The sequence below is a fragment of the Acomys minous genome, assembly GCF_964271855.1.
Source record: "Acomys minous genome assembly, chromosome: 11".
NCBI classification, from domain to species: domain Eukaryota; kingdom Metazoa; phylum Chordata; class Mammalia; order Rodentia; family Muridae; genus Acomys; species Acomys minous.
Window position 1 is genome coordinate 114,434,020 of NC_140492.1, and position 13,587 is coordinate 114,447,606.

Below are 13,587 nucleotides of genomic sequence, written 5' to 3' on the forward strand. Positions count from 1 at the left end.
TACTTTCATGGAACCCCTCTATACTAACTATCTTAAATTGTAGGGTTCTGAGCAAACACATTAAAGCATCCTAGCCTAATGTTAAAAAAAAGCTGTTTCCAGAAGCCATGTGTTATTAAATAAACATCTAAAAATACAGTTTACAAGACATATTGCCAATATAGCAGTAGATGTAAATGGCTATAAAGATGACAAACATAAGGAACACAATCGTAGCAGGAAATTACTTACTTTTTCACAGATGCCTCCAGAATTAATGCTAACTCCTTTCCATGCAAATGATACCGCTTAGTATATATTAAATATTTGCCCTGGGAAGTATTTATCCTGAACTTCACTTATTGACTTATTTGTCTTTTAAATTAGAATGCATTCACTTATAGTAACATGGCAGTTCGATCAGTAAGAACTTACCCTAAGCATGGGACCATTCTGAAATACGTGTGGCTCATCGCAAACCACACAGTATTCATTCAGTACCGGGATCCGCTGTTCAGCAAACTCAATCGTCTGAATGGAACAAGACAAGGAAGTAAGCCAGTGAGGGTCTCAGATGACGTGAAAGCCCAGCAGGGGGCACATGCTTCCCCAGTAGGTGGGCTGAACTCTTACCTGCACCAGAAAGCCGCGGTCTCGGATTGGAATGCATTTTGCACCATTTGTCTATAAAAAGCAAAGTTTTAAAAAGTAACTTTTCATTGGGGGAAATGTAGAAACTGTATCTCTTACCTTTCTCAGAAATAAATGCAGGAGGCCAGCCATATGAATATTTTCAGCTACTATAACATCAAAATATTGAATTTCTTTACTAATTCTATGATATTTGCATAATCTGCAATAGTTTCCTAAACAAAATTATATTCTTAATTTTTCATCTATTACTAGTTATGCCTGCCATCGTTACCTGAAAAAGAAAGATAGCTTACTCTATTACTGATCAAAAAATGTCCACACCCTCATCAGAACATTCAAATCTTATCAGCTGCAGTAACAGCTGCAGCAACTCCTCCAAGAAAACTTAGAGGGCTGCTGGCAAAGGGCCCAGTATTAAATCTCTAATCGGGCTAAGAACACGAAAAAAATATAAATGTGTTCTTCACAAACTACCTGAAATTATCTTTCTGGGGTGAAACTATTATGGGAAATATTCCTCTATGTACTTGATTGACACGATTTCCTCCATGCCATTGCAGCATACCTTATACGAACTTTTAAGATACTCATATAAAATTCCAAAGATTGCCACGGTTTCCTAAAACAAGCACAATGTTACAGGGGTATTTGTAATTCAATTGTAGGGAAAACGCTATGTAAGAATAACTTCCTTACACAGTCCTGATGAGACCGGAAGGGGCGGGGCGGGTTTGCAGGGGATCTCTCATTTTCTGAGAGGCAAGGGAGAGGGACAGGGGCTCAGGGAGGGGCAGAAGGGTGGGACCAGGAGGAGAGGAGGGGGGCTACAATTGGTATGTAAAGTGAATAACTAAATTTTTTAAATGTAATTTTTAAAAAATAGCTTTGTAAAAACAATTCCTTATTTTTGTTAACTTACATATGGCTGGGTGTATACATGTGAATCGTTAAATTGGCACCCACAACACACACACATTTAAAACAGCAAACACTTTTACAAACCATTCTTGAATATGTTAACTACATGCAAAATTTAAGCCTGTCGGGAGCTGGCTGTCACTGGAGAGGTGTTTTGTGTACGGCAGATTCAGAACCAATACCAACCATACAGTCATCAACGGGACCCAGATTCTCCCAAAAACTGTGTTAGCAGAAGACGGACACTGAGACCACCTGCATGATCACCAATCTCAATGTCACAGACAGAATTCTCTAATACGTAACTAGAATATGATTCTTAGTGATATGGTCCGCTACTCATGTGTTGAAAAGATTAAAAGCTCTGTACATCTAACTGAATTCCTCCTCGGTTTTAGTAGCATTCAACGGAAGGACTACAAACTAGATTGCAAATCAGTAATCGCACTTTCCCCTGCAACCAACACTAACTGTTCTCTGCCAACAGTACATACCCAGTACACAAAAATACTATTCCCAAAGCAGGAGGAACACCAAACTTAAAAAACAAAACAAATAACATATATCTTGCTTCTTTCCTCTCCAGGTCTTATTTAAAAAGTGCAAACAAATCTCTTTCCCCTTAGCTACATTTAAGAAGGCGAGATCAAAGTGTTTACGCACAGGAGGCTGAGAAGACGACGACGATGGTGTTAAAATACCGATAAGCCCTGAGGTAAGCGAGAGCCTCCTGCCCTCTGCGTTGGGTTCCTTGAAATGCTCGGTTTTCGATGACTTGGGGGCACTGGAGTAAGACTTGCTGAGCAATTTGTGGTTTTTCAGCCCATACAATTCTTCCATTCTGAGATTACTGGAGTAAGACCTGCTTAGCAGTTTGTGGGGCTTCAAGTTGGTGTTGTGCTCGCATCGCGGGTCTCCAGAACAAGATCGAGTCAATAGCTTATGCGGCTTCAGCGTGAGGCAGTCCTCCTGCTTGCCCGCTGCGGGGCAGGGCCGGCCCAAGAGTTTGTGCGATTTGATGGTGGACATCGCCTGCTCGGCCCTGGGGTCGCTAGATAACGAGCGCCCAAAGGTCCTGTGCGATTTGGTGCACACGTCGTCGGCTTTGACGGTGCTAGAGCAAGTCCTCCGCAACAGCTTGTGCGTTTTGGAGATGCCGTCTTGTTCGGGTTTCAGTTTAGACTTGCTTTTACCGCAACCAGGGGGAGGATAGCTGGGCGACCTTGGAGATGAGCAACAATTAACAACGGGGCTTAAACTGGCCCTGAACACAGAGCCCCAGCTCAACCGAGGGACACCTGCTGCCACCTCACCAAGACTCCCCCTTTTCTGAGCACAGAATGGGTCACGGGAATTAACCCACATCTTTCTCCATAAGCACACGACCACTTCAGCATGGTTTCTCCCTCCAACCTATCCCAGAACCCCATCATGAACTAATTTTGGGAGAAATCTCCATTTGCAAACAAAATCTAACTTGAGTAAAAATTTTCCAGTATTGGCTAATACAGACAACAAAAAAGAGCCCATTTAGGTTTTAGATGGAACACCTGCAACTTAATTCGTTTCTTGGAAGTCATAAAGAAGCAGACATCTAGCAATAGGAAAAAATAAAACTTTAAACTGGGTGTCGACGTACGCTATGGGCTCGGGCACTGAGACAAGGGTAAAGACGCCTGTTACCAACCTGCGCAGGGTAGAAAACAAATGCAGAGGAGACTTCACCTTCTTCTCTGACAGCTTCTTACCGTGCAGGCAATTGGACTTTTCTTTGCTCTGTTTCCACTGCTGAGTAACAAACGTCTGCATGATTCTGTCAACCCAAAGGCAGCTCGGTTAGCACAGTCCCCAAAGCCATCTCTAAATGGGTACTCCTGTTTTGGTTGGCTGGCTGGTTGGTTTGGGGGTTCTGCTGCTTTGTTTTGAAGCAGGGGGGGGGGGTCTCACTGTATAGCCCTGGCCTGAAACTTACTTCAGAGGCTAGATTTGGCCTCAGGTTCCCAGGGATCAGATGGCATCTGCCTTCTGAGTGCTGGGACTAACCACATTCGTCAATATGGTGGCCACCATTACTTAGGTACTTGTTGGAGTGAGAACACACTACCAAAGGACTATAACACACCCATAGGTAAAAGGATAAGTTAGGGTTGTGCAAGAATTTCATATAAAGGAAGCCAGAAGGTAAGAAATTACCGTGATGGTTTTATGGTGACTTACATCATAGCAACGATCAAGCCAACTACTTACTAGTAAATGAAAATAAAATACTGCCATGAGTTAATCACCCAAATTATTAGAGAGTTTATGAAACAAAAGGTTTAAAGAGAATCCTGAGCGGAGCCTCCAGGATTGATAACTTATATATGAATTATTTTAAGTGAAACTAATATTTCACTTCATTGTTGCATCTATGTTGTTTCTTCATGAAAGAGAAGACCAAATTATCAACTCTATATAGAGACAAATAATGTAAAAATATAAAGTCCTCAACTATAGCACATTCCCTTCTTCTACATATGCTATTATTTTTAAATATATATTCCTAAAATGTCTTAGTTATTACCATAAATTTTGAATTTAGTAACTCCTAGGCTCAGAATTTTCCACACTATCTGCTTCCTTGGTGCTTCATGGAAAAGAAATTATGGAGCACCAACAGTGGCCTGTGAGAGCAGGTCATCCCCAAAGGCCCTGAGACTGAGGCTCTGCATCCCACCTTCCAACTCACAGGACGAGAAGATCCCCTAATGATGCTCTCTCGGTACACATGAAATTTTATAATTTTATATTATATGTATAATACATTCAACAGTTTTATTTTCTTTTGAAAATCCCTTCAAGTTTTCCTGGTTGTCATTTTCTGTTGTTGTTGTTACTTCTACAAACTGCTTCTAGGAGAAGAAGTTGATACCAGTATTAGTTTATCAACTAGACTAGGTCGGGGACTATGACAGTGCTTCATAAATGAAAAGGTTCCTCTTAGTTTCCCAAAACTGTTATTAGTACACACATCCAAATAAGGCGTCTGTTCAGTGGAGACGCTGTGACTCTCGGCAAGAAGACAATCACCAAAATTCCTCAACATCAGTCAGGTCTCAACTAACTGGGCTCACTAAGTCTTACTCCGTAGGGCTTGCTTCCTTCCGCTATCTGTGATGTGCTTGGGAGGATGACGTATGACATATATGGCATCCTTAGGGTAGCAGAAGTGGTGAGAAAAAGGAGGATAAACTCTGTGTTGGTTAACACTGTGATTCCAATTTCATACGAAATTTGCCTTGGATCTTAAGAACAGGTGATCTCTTTATTTTACTTTTACTTGATGTCTGTAGATCTTTTTTACTTAATATTTCAAGAAGGATCTGAGTGTGCTGATCATTATTTCTTCTTGTTACTAATCTTCATAACCTCGCCAATACCACTTTTTTGTACCAATTAGATTTAGATTCTTTTCCTCCCATGATGAAGAAGGTTCTTATTACTATAACCTGTCACCTAAAAAGGCTACCAAGTGCATCCTGGGTAAGCTAATTGGAACCAACTAACTTAATAGCTTAAATGGCTAAAATATGTCTCACTTTCAGGTTACATTGTTATTCCAAAGTGCAGCTTCAACACCTAACATCAGTAGCTCTCAAATGTGCTCTAAGTCCTAATTGTCTTGGGCATAAACGAGTCAACTGCTAGTAAGACAGTTAATGTCAGAGCTGGTCCAAAGTGTGTGTGAAAATGTGGTGTGTGTGTGTGTGTGTGTGTGTGTGTGTGTGTGTACACATATATAAATATATGATCCCATATGCTATGTTGACCATCTTCTCATAACACAGAGCCACTAAATATTTAAGTATTTATTAAGTGAAGAAAAAATGGACAAATGGTGTCTCAGCCACCTTCTATAGTTGTTCAAGGGTTCACGGTCATCTTGACAGAGAAAGTGAGTGCATTAGAGTGACATTGTGATTTGCCTTCTGTTTCACTGCTGAGCAAGCATGATGCTAACACACTGTGCATCACTGTGTTACTGTGATCGCTAAGATACAGAATGTGTGTCGGTGTTTGGAAAGGCAGGGACACGCGCTAAGCATGTGGTCTAGCACCTGGACACACCAGAATGAGGGATCACAGAGAACACTGATGTAGTTGCTTACTTAGTAAACATCTACTTAAAGCGTAAGGAGCCTAGATTTCACACCAGCCTCTTTCAATATGTTTAAGGGAAAATACGCACTCTGCATATGAAGCTCTTCTTAGAGACTACCATGAAGGTGAAACCACAAATTTTAAATTGTATTACTTAGACTAGATGGTTCCAGAAGAACCGCAGACAAAAGCACCTCTAACTAAAGAAACGTAATCATGTACCAAACAGAACTCCATCAAAAAAAAAAAAAAAAAGAAAAAGAAAAAAGAAAAGAAAAATATTCTAACCTATACTAACAAATTTTCTACATAACTAAAATTCATTCATAAAAGCAAGTAACAGTTTCAAAAAGATTTAGCACCAGGCTGGGTCTATGAATAGAACATGTTACATACTCTATGAGTCTCTGTGGCACAAACCTCAGCACACATTCTTTAACTTGTCAGGCCTACAACTATAGACACCGCTTCTTTGTCAAAACTCATGTGATATGTTCATGAGCCACTACAGGCAGAAAGGTGTTTGTTTGGGGACTTCTGGGTGGTTGTGGTTGTTGTTGTTGTTGTCTTGTTTTGATCAACCTCATTCTCCAACCTCTAACACAAAACAAACAAACAAACAAAACACCCACGTGGCATGGCAATACAATGCAGAGATATGCCTTTTCTCCTCTCCAAGATGGGGATGATGTAAGAAACAGAGCCCATCTGAAAAAACAAGACCAACTGCACTGGAGAAGCCCCTTCTAATCTAAAACAGAAATGTACAGATATCCCATAGGAGCCTTTGAGAGAGAACATTTCATACTGTAATGTGCTACATACCTTATAAATTAAATTTAGCTTTAGAGACACAGGATCTTAAATGCTAAGGATTAGTTATTCGATTCTGCATTTGTGCACATAGCTAGACTCAACACTGACTCAACACTGAGCAGCTAAAAGTGAATCCCTCTCTCAAATGCAACCATGCGTACCTCACACCTGCACAGGCCTATGTTGGTGGAGGGTCACAAAAACTGAGGACAACACCAGAGGTCTAAGATACGGACAAGCCCATCTATCACAACACAGGACGCGCGGCTCCAGTGAAAAGAAAGCCGACACACACAGTTTTAAAGTGTTTTTTTTTTTTTAGAACATTACTCAATAAAGGCTGACATATGATGAAAATGAAAAGTCATTAAATTCAAAGGGAGAGACGTGGGCTGCATCCTGATCAGGAATCTAAACCACTCAGTTAGTGTGGAAGGTCTAACAGGCCCTGAGTCAATCACATTTATAGCCCTGGAAGAATACATAGGCCTTCAAGAATTCTTATAAATTCTGAAAGCTGCATTTTTGACAAATACAGAACTTACTTTTTATATCCTGGCTATGGCTAACTCGGGTACATGTCAGTATTTTCTGTCATGTTTTTGGCTCTTATCCAAAGACAGAGGACAACACGCAAGGGTGAGGATGCGCACAAAAGGAAACCCGTGGTGTTGGTTAAATTAAGACAGCCATTGTGGGGACCGGTGAGGTGGTCCAGCGGGTAAACTGCTTCCTGTGAAGTTTGACAACCCCAGGACCACATGAAGTTGGAAGAAGAGAATCAACTCCACAAAACTGTGTGTACACACACACACACACACACACACGCGCGCGCGAGAGAGAGCAAATTTAAAAAACAGATGATAGATAGGTGATAGGCTGGCAGACAGAGAGACAACACAGAGATAGGGCAGGGAAATAGAATACAGTTGCCTCAAGCTATTAAAATATAACTAACACATGATCTAGCAATCGCACCAGTATTTGTCCAAACAAATGGAGTCTTTAGAGAAGAAACCTTTGCACACTCATGTCTGCTGCAGCACTATTCAAAACAAGACATGAGGTGGAAACAGCGTAAGGGCCCATCAGAGATGACTATATTCCCTGGGAGTGATGATGCACACCTGGAATGCCAGCATTCAGGAGGTCGACAGTGGAGGGGGCAGCCTGGGCTATTCAGGAGGCCAACAGTGGAGGGGGCAGCCTGGGCTATCAGGAGGCCTACAGTGGAGGGGGCAGCCTGGGCTATCAGGAGGCCTACAGTGGAGGGGCAGCCTGGGCTATTCAGAAGGCCGACAGTGGAGGGGGCAGCCTGGGCTATTCAGGAGGCCGACAGTGGAAGGGGTAGCCTGGGCTATTCAGGAGGCCAATAGTGGAGGGGGCAGCCTGGGCTATTCAGGAGGCCGAAAGTGGAGGACAATCTCAGAGAAACCCAAACAATGAAGCACAGATGAGGGCAAATGAAACTCTACTCCATAAAACAAAAGACCCCTGTTGTTCACAAACGCCATGGGTGGACTGAGGATCTTATTAAGTAACAGACACCAAGCAAAGGAGAAAAGCACCAGGTGCTCTCAGCTCCAGGCAGGGTCTAAAATGTCGTCCCCCTTCCTGTGCACACACTAAGCACACTAAACAGAGCGGCACGATGGGCAGAGAGAGGCTGGGGACAGTACGGAGGTGGGCACCAGCGAGTTAGAGAAATGTGTCCTAAGTTACAAGAAAGACAAGTTTACAGGCTCTGTGTATTGCTGCTGCTCAGCACCGTGATCACGGGTAAGACTATTGTCTGTTTCAAAAAGCTGGACGACTCTGAGTATTTTGATCACCAAGATGTGACGCTGAAGAAACAAGCATGCTGAGTTTGTACAGGACCACCGCGTGCTATCCATCCCAGTGTTGGGTTTGACTTCTCTGCATTGCTACAGGCTGCCTAGTGTAGCCTGGAACCCTTTTTCTGGGAGGCTGAGGCTCATCTCGATCCTTTCTAAGCAGAGAGCTGTGTTCCCTGGGCGTGGAAGGTCATCAAAGGAGACCAAGTGGACAGCACAGTTACTGCCTTCAGTCAAACCACAAGTACTCAGGATCCACACAGGCTGGCTGTCCCCGAAGTCTGCACCCTAACATGTAACAGCGTGCACCACCTGACTGCAGAAAACCTGAGAAGTCGCCCCCTGTGCCTGGAGTTCACCGCTGCTCTTTTTCTACTTAAGAGACATAATGCTCCTGTATTCAGCTCTATCAACAGTGTTTTGTTTTTACTTTTTTTTTTTTTTTAAAGAACAAGACAGGGGTTTAAGTATAACGGACTTAAAAAATCAGAAAACAACTTTGAATTAGAACTAAAAGCAACCGTTAAGTCCCTGTGTGTTTTTATGAGGACATAAATAAAAACTTGGCTCATCTTTCCTCGACACTCCCAACCTATCAATGTTTATTTCTACTTCACATCTATTAATGATACTAAAGTATTCCAGAGTCAAAGTGATTACAAAAGTGATAATGTCTGCATAAACAATATGTCATAAATGATAACGGAGACCCATGTGTTTGAATGCTTGGCCCATGAGGAGTGGAACCATTAGGAGGTGTGTGTGGCCTTGGTGGGGTAGGTGTGGCCTTGCTGGAGTGGGTGTGGCCTTGCTGGAGTGGGTGTGGCCTTGCTGGAGTGGGTGTGGCCTTGCTGGAGTGGGTGTGGCCTTGGTGGAGGAAGTGTTTCACTGTGGAGATGGGCTTTTGAGGTCTCCTATGCTCAGGCTACACCCAGTGTGACACACAGTCTCCTTCCGCTGCCTGTAGATCAAGAGGCAGAACTCTTAGCTCCTTCTCCAGCACATGTTGACCATCATGCCGCTGTGCTTCCTGCCATACGGACTGAACCTCTGAAGCTACAATCCAGCCCCGGTTAGGTGTTTTCCTTCGCAAGAGATGCTGTGGTCGTGATGTCTCAGCCCAGCAACAGAAATAATAACCAAGACATATTTTATTAATAAAGGACCAAGGAGGGAGGCAGGGGGCGGGCGGGGGCGGGGGGGGGGGAACCTCACAGAGGAATGCTTCCAAGGCATGTGTGGGAAACAGGAAGGGCTCAGAGTCAGTGGGTGCTAACCTTCCGCCTTCTTCAGGCCAACGGAATAAGCAGCAGAAACCACCAGCTGAATGTTGGGAAGGGGCAGCTATGACAGACTGTACAGTTCAGCAAGACAGAAAAACGAACTCAAACAACAAACTGCCTCAAGGTGACTCCCAAAGGAGAAAGCTCTCCTCCTCCTCGTCCTCCTCCTCCTCCTTCCCTGTCCCCCTCCTCTTTCTCCTCTTCCTCCTTCTCCTCCTTTTCCTCCACCTCCTCCTCCTCCTTCTATGCTTCTCTTCCTCCTCCTCCCCCTCCCTGTCTTCCTGCCTTTGCTCCTTCTGCAGGACACATCAGAGACCCTGTGTCCACATGGGTAAGAAGGGGAGAGTGTGGGGTGTGGAAGGATGAGAGGATGCAGATGGGAAGACCGAAGGGTGCAGGACGATGGAAAGGAAGCTCTGGGAACTGAGCTGTGTCATGGATACAGCTCTTTGCACTAAGGTGACATCCTGTCCCCAGGAACTAACGTGAAGGAGTTGTAAGAGAATAAAACCAGAGCGAAATGAGAAGTCGGTTCTCCTGAAAAGCAACTGGGTTTTTGTTGTTTTGTTTTTGTTTTTGTTTTTTTAATTCTTTAGCAAACTTACTTTTTCAGCTGATGTCCCAGTCCAAATCGCTCTTTTGTAGAAATCTGAAAGACATCAACCGTGGGCACTGAAAAGAGGGGGGAGGGGGAAACACAGTTAAATATTAACTTGAAACTCAAGCACAAAATGACTGAATTATTAGTGTGCATGTGCAGAGGCTCCCACACACAAAGTATGCACACTGTTCTTTGCAACATTGCTTATGATATGCAAGTGTGAAATATAAGACCAGTACAAATTACACATTAATGTAAATATCTGTATATGTCAATGTATAGCATAGAGGAATATGAAGAGTAATCTCAAAGTAAGTAATAATTTCAGCAACCACATGTAGGACAGTTCGGGAAATATTTTTAAACTGTAAGTGAAACATGTTAATATAAAACGCCATTTTTTAAACAGTAGGTGATGAGGATAAAGCAGAGACTTGTTTTTTACTGTTCACCCTATTGATGTGGTTCATATTTCACTATATACATGCACATTCTTACATAACTATTAAAATTAGTGACTTGCTGAACACACATTCACAACCTGCTTTCAGGGAAGGGAGACAGCAAACTGACCAATTAAGATGCTGAGTTAAGATGAGTACCAAAACTGGTCGCGTGACATTTAGCAATAAGGAAGTCACTGAAAATACTGATTTGTATGTGAAGTCATGGTCCCATACCCCTTGTCCATGTGGATTCTAAGACAGGAAAGAAAAGAAATGAAGGGAGCAGAGAAAACCCTAATAACAAATCTGGCAGTGAGGAAAACACAGCACTACAGGAGTGGCCGGAAGGGAATTTGAGGTCAAAGGTTTTATTTAATTTTCCAGATTGGAAAAAAAAAAGTTTCTTGGTGAAAATCTTCTGGGAGGGGAAAAAAATGGACTAGTACAGGAAGGAAGGAAAGGGACAGTTGCTTGAATGATGCAATCGCATGAACGGGGAGGGAATCTCGCGCACATATCACGGTGTGACACCACACGGGCACCAAATGTGCCAGGGTGGCGATGAGAGGAGCAAGCCTGCCGTCCTAACAGGCCTGCTCAGGTCACACACGTCCCAGTTCTTAGTCCACACGGTTGCACTCCGGGAGGAAAGCTCTCCGTTTCCCAGACACACATCAGGTCCATCTCAAAAATGGTAACCCTTTCTGTAAAAGTGAAGGACTGCGTGGGCATCAGTCTGATCTCATGTTCCCCAAACCAGAAGTCACTGCATTAAAAGAAAAATCCCGAAGGCTTAGAGCAATTTTTTTAAAGGAAACAATAAGAAAGTGAGTAGCCACAGAGATGGCTCAACAGGTAAATGTGCTCGCTGCTCTGGCCGAGGACAGAGGTTCAGTTCCCAGCATGCATATAGTGGCGATAAATGTCTGTAATTTCAGCTGCAAGAGATCTGATGCGTGCTTTTGGCCTCTGAGTGCACCAGGCACACACTCACAGTGTGCAAACATACACGCAGGCAAAACATTCATGAGATAAAAATAAATCTTTAAAAGAGAAGAAAAGGAAAAACATTTCGCTTTTCCTAAGATTTCAAAGATAAGGCTCTTCATATGTGCAGAAATAAAAAGTGACTAAGAAGAGAAAAGGGAGACGAGTAAAAGGCCTCGGCCTCCTTTTAAAGTATAGCAAGGCCTAAAGGCACTAGAAGAATTAAATCCTTCCACCCGTTTGAAGAGTAAAGACTTCATAGGAAAGGAGAAAAAATAAAATAAAAAAGAAGCGTCTATTCTTCCCGATTCCACACAAGATTCATTCAAGGTGGAAAAGAATTTGACAGAAAGAAGTAGATATGCCTTGATATTAAAATAATATAAAAGTTAATAAAATTTTCTTATTTCATATAATCTTCTTTGGGACTTGAAGGCTGCATAAAACAAATGGAAATTATTCTAACACTGATCAGATGAGCATAGGTGTGGAGATACCAACAACAAGCTGATTTAAACAGAAGAGCTTATTCATGGCAGTTGTTCAACATTTAAAACAAAAGAGGGCTTGTGCCTTTAATCAGGAACTGGACTTATAGATCAACAATTTTAAGAAATACACATAACTGTAACAAGCTTAACCATGTTTAAAGCATATACCATAAAATTATCCTTATCTTCAAATTCAAATGTAAAGCACCACCCCCTTTTTTCTATTCATTTTATGAGTCAGATTAGCCCCAACTAAATGCTGTACTTCAAATTATTGTTGTTCATACATTTCTAGCAAATAGAAGCAAATGCTTTTCCACGAGAGCTGTTAAGTACGTCAGTCTAAATCTTGGATTAGTCCCAAATTTTTTTGCAAGTTCCTTTTACTATAAATGTTGATACCTTCAAAGACAAACTACAAAACATCCCTAAAGAAAGGCTGTCTCATTTCTATTACATTCCCACCTCCAAGGCTCAGGGATCATCTGAAAAGAGTGGGCAAAGAGACAGCAACAGCCAGGGGTACAAGATAAACACAGCACAATGGTGTTTTCTGGACAGGACGGAAGGTCTGTTGTACAAGAACTCACAGCAGCTGTGACTAAATGCGTGAAACCAAGCCAGCCCACATGCCAGAACGGATGGAGAGACTCACTCCCCCTCACTGCTCAGGAGCTACTGGCAATTGATGGCTTTTATGGGAGATAGAGTGAGTTTTCTTCAGGGATCTGAGAGACAACCCGGGCTCCAGCAGATGGCCACAACCAGCAACTAACAGCAGCACTGAGTGGCTTCAGAAGGTTTATAAGGAAGAGGGACATGGGGTGTCGAGGTGAGGCAGAAAGAAAGAGGTGAGGAGGAGAAACTCACTCACATCAGGGGAGGGCAGGAAGGAACTGGAAGGGCATGGATTTAATCAAAAGACATTATATGCATGAAATTATGAGAAATGTAATTATTGCCAACAGCATAAAATTGTGTTCACAATAAAATTTAAAAAAAAAAAGAGAGGGGGTTGTCTTTGTTTTTGTTTTCATCATTTTACCAATTTGCAGTAATCACAATTTTATGTTAGGATAAAACCTAGTCATCCTGGAAAATTGGTTGTCTCCTTTCAATCACAGTGTCTCTACTTTTCCTGATACATTATGCAACATGGTCCATTTTAAATCAAATTCTCCCCCCAAATATTCAACAAGAATGCAGTGATTGGAGTAATCTACTATTAAGATAGATTCTGGAAGTTAAAATTGAACAAGCTCCACTTTAACTAGTGTATTAGAGAATTATGAGAAAACCAGCCAAACCATGGGCTTCTTTTATGTTGGATAAGAAAGTCGAAGCAGATTTTACTATTAAAAATACCATGTCTAAACCAATCTCCAGGGCCCTACTGGCTGGTCCCACATGCTCACGCTGTGACAGGAGCGGTGTGAA

At 42.4% G+C, this 13,587-nt stretch overlaps 1 protein-coding gene and 1 long non-coding RNA gene across 2 annotated transcripts in view; one reads left to right on the forward strand and one right to left on the reverse strand.

Moving 5' to 3' along the window:
* Positions 1 to 13,587, reverse strand: part of PARP8 (poly(ADP-ribose) polymerase family member 8) — a 158,424-nt gene that overhangs the window by 33,054 nt on the left and 111,783 nt on the right. Inside the window, exons 11-15 of the mRNA XM_084801645.1 lie at positions 10,231 to 10,297; positions 3,239 to 3,364; positions 2,215 to 2,773; positions 613 to 663; positions 415 to 510 (exon numbers count right to left, since the gene is read on the reverse strand). Of these exons, the coding sequence (XP_084657771.1) occupies positions 415 to 510; positions 613 to 663; positions 2,215 to 2,773; positions 3,239 to 3,364; positions 10,231 to 10,297 (899 nt within the window). The remainder of the gene's footprint in view (positions 1 to 414; positions 511 to 612; positions 664 to 2,214; positions 2,774 to 3,238; positions 3,365 to 10,230; positions 10,298 to 13,587) is intronic.
* On the forward strand, positions 7,823 to 10,213 carry LOC311608957. Its single transcript, XR_014783200.1, has 3 exons — positions 7,823 to 9,414; positions 9,636 to 9,749; positions 9,928 to 10,213. It is a non-coding gene; the product is annotated as an uncharacterized lncRNA (long non-coding RNA).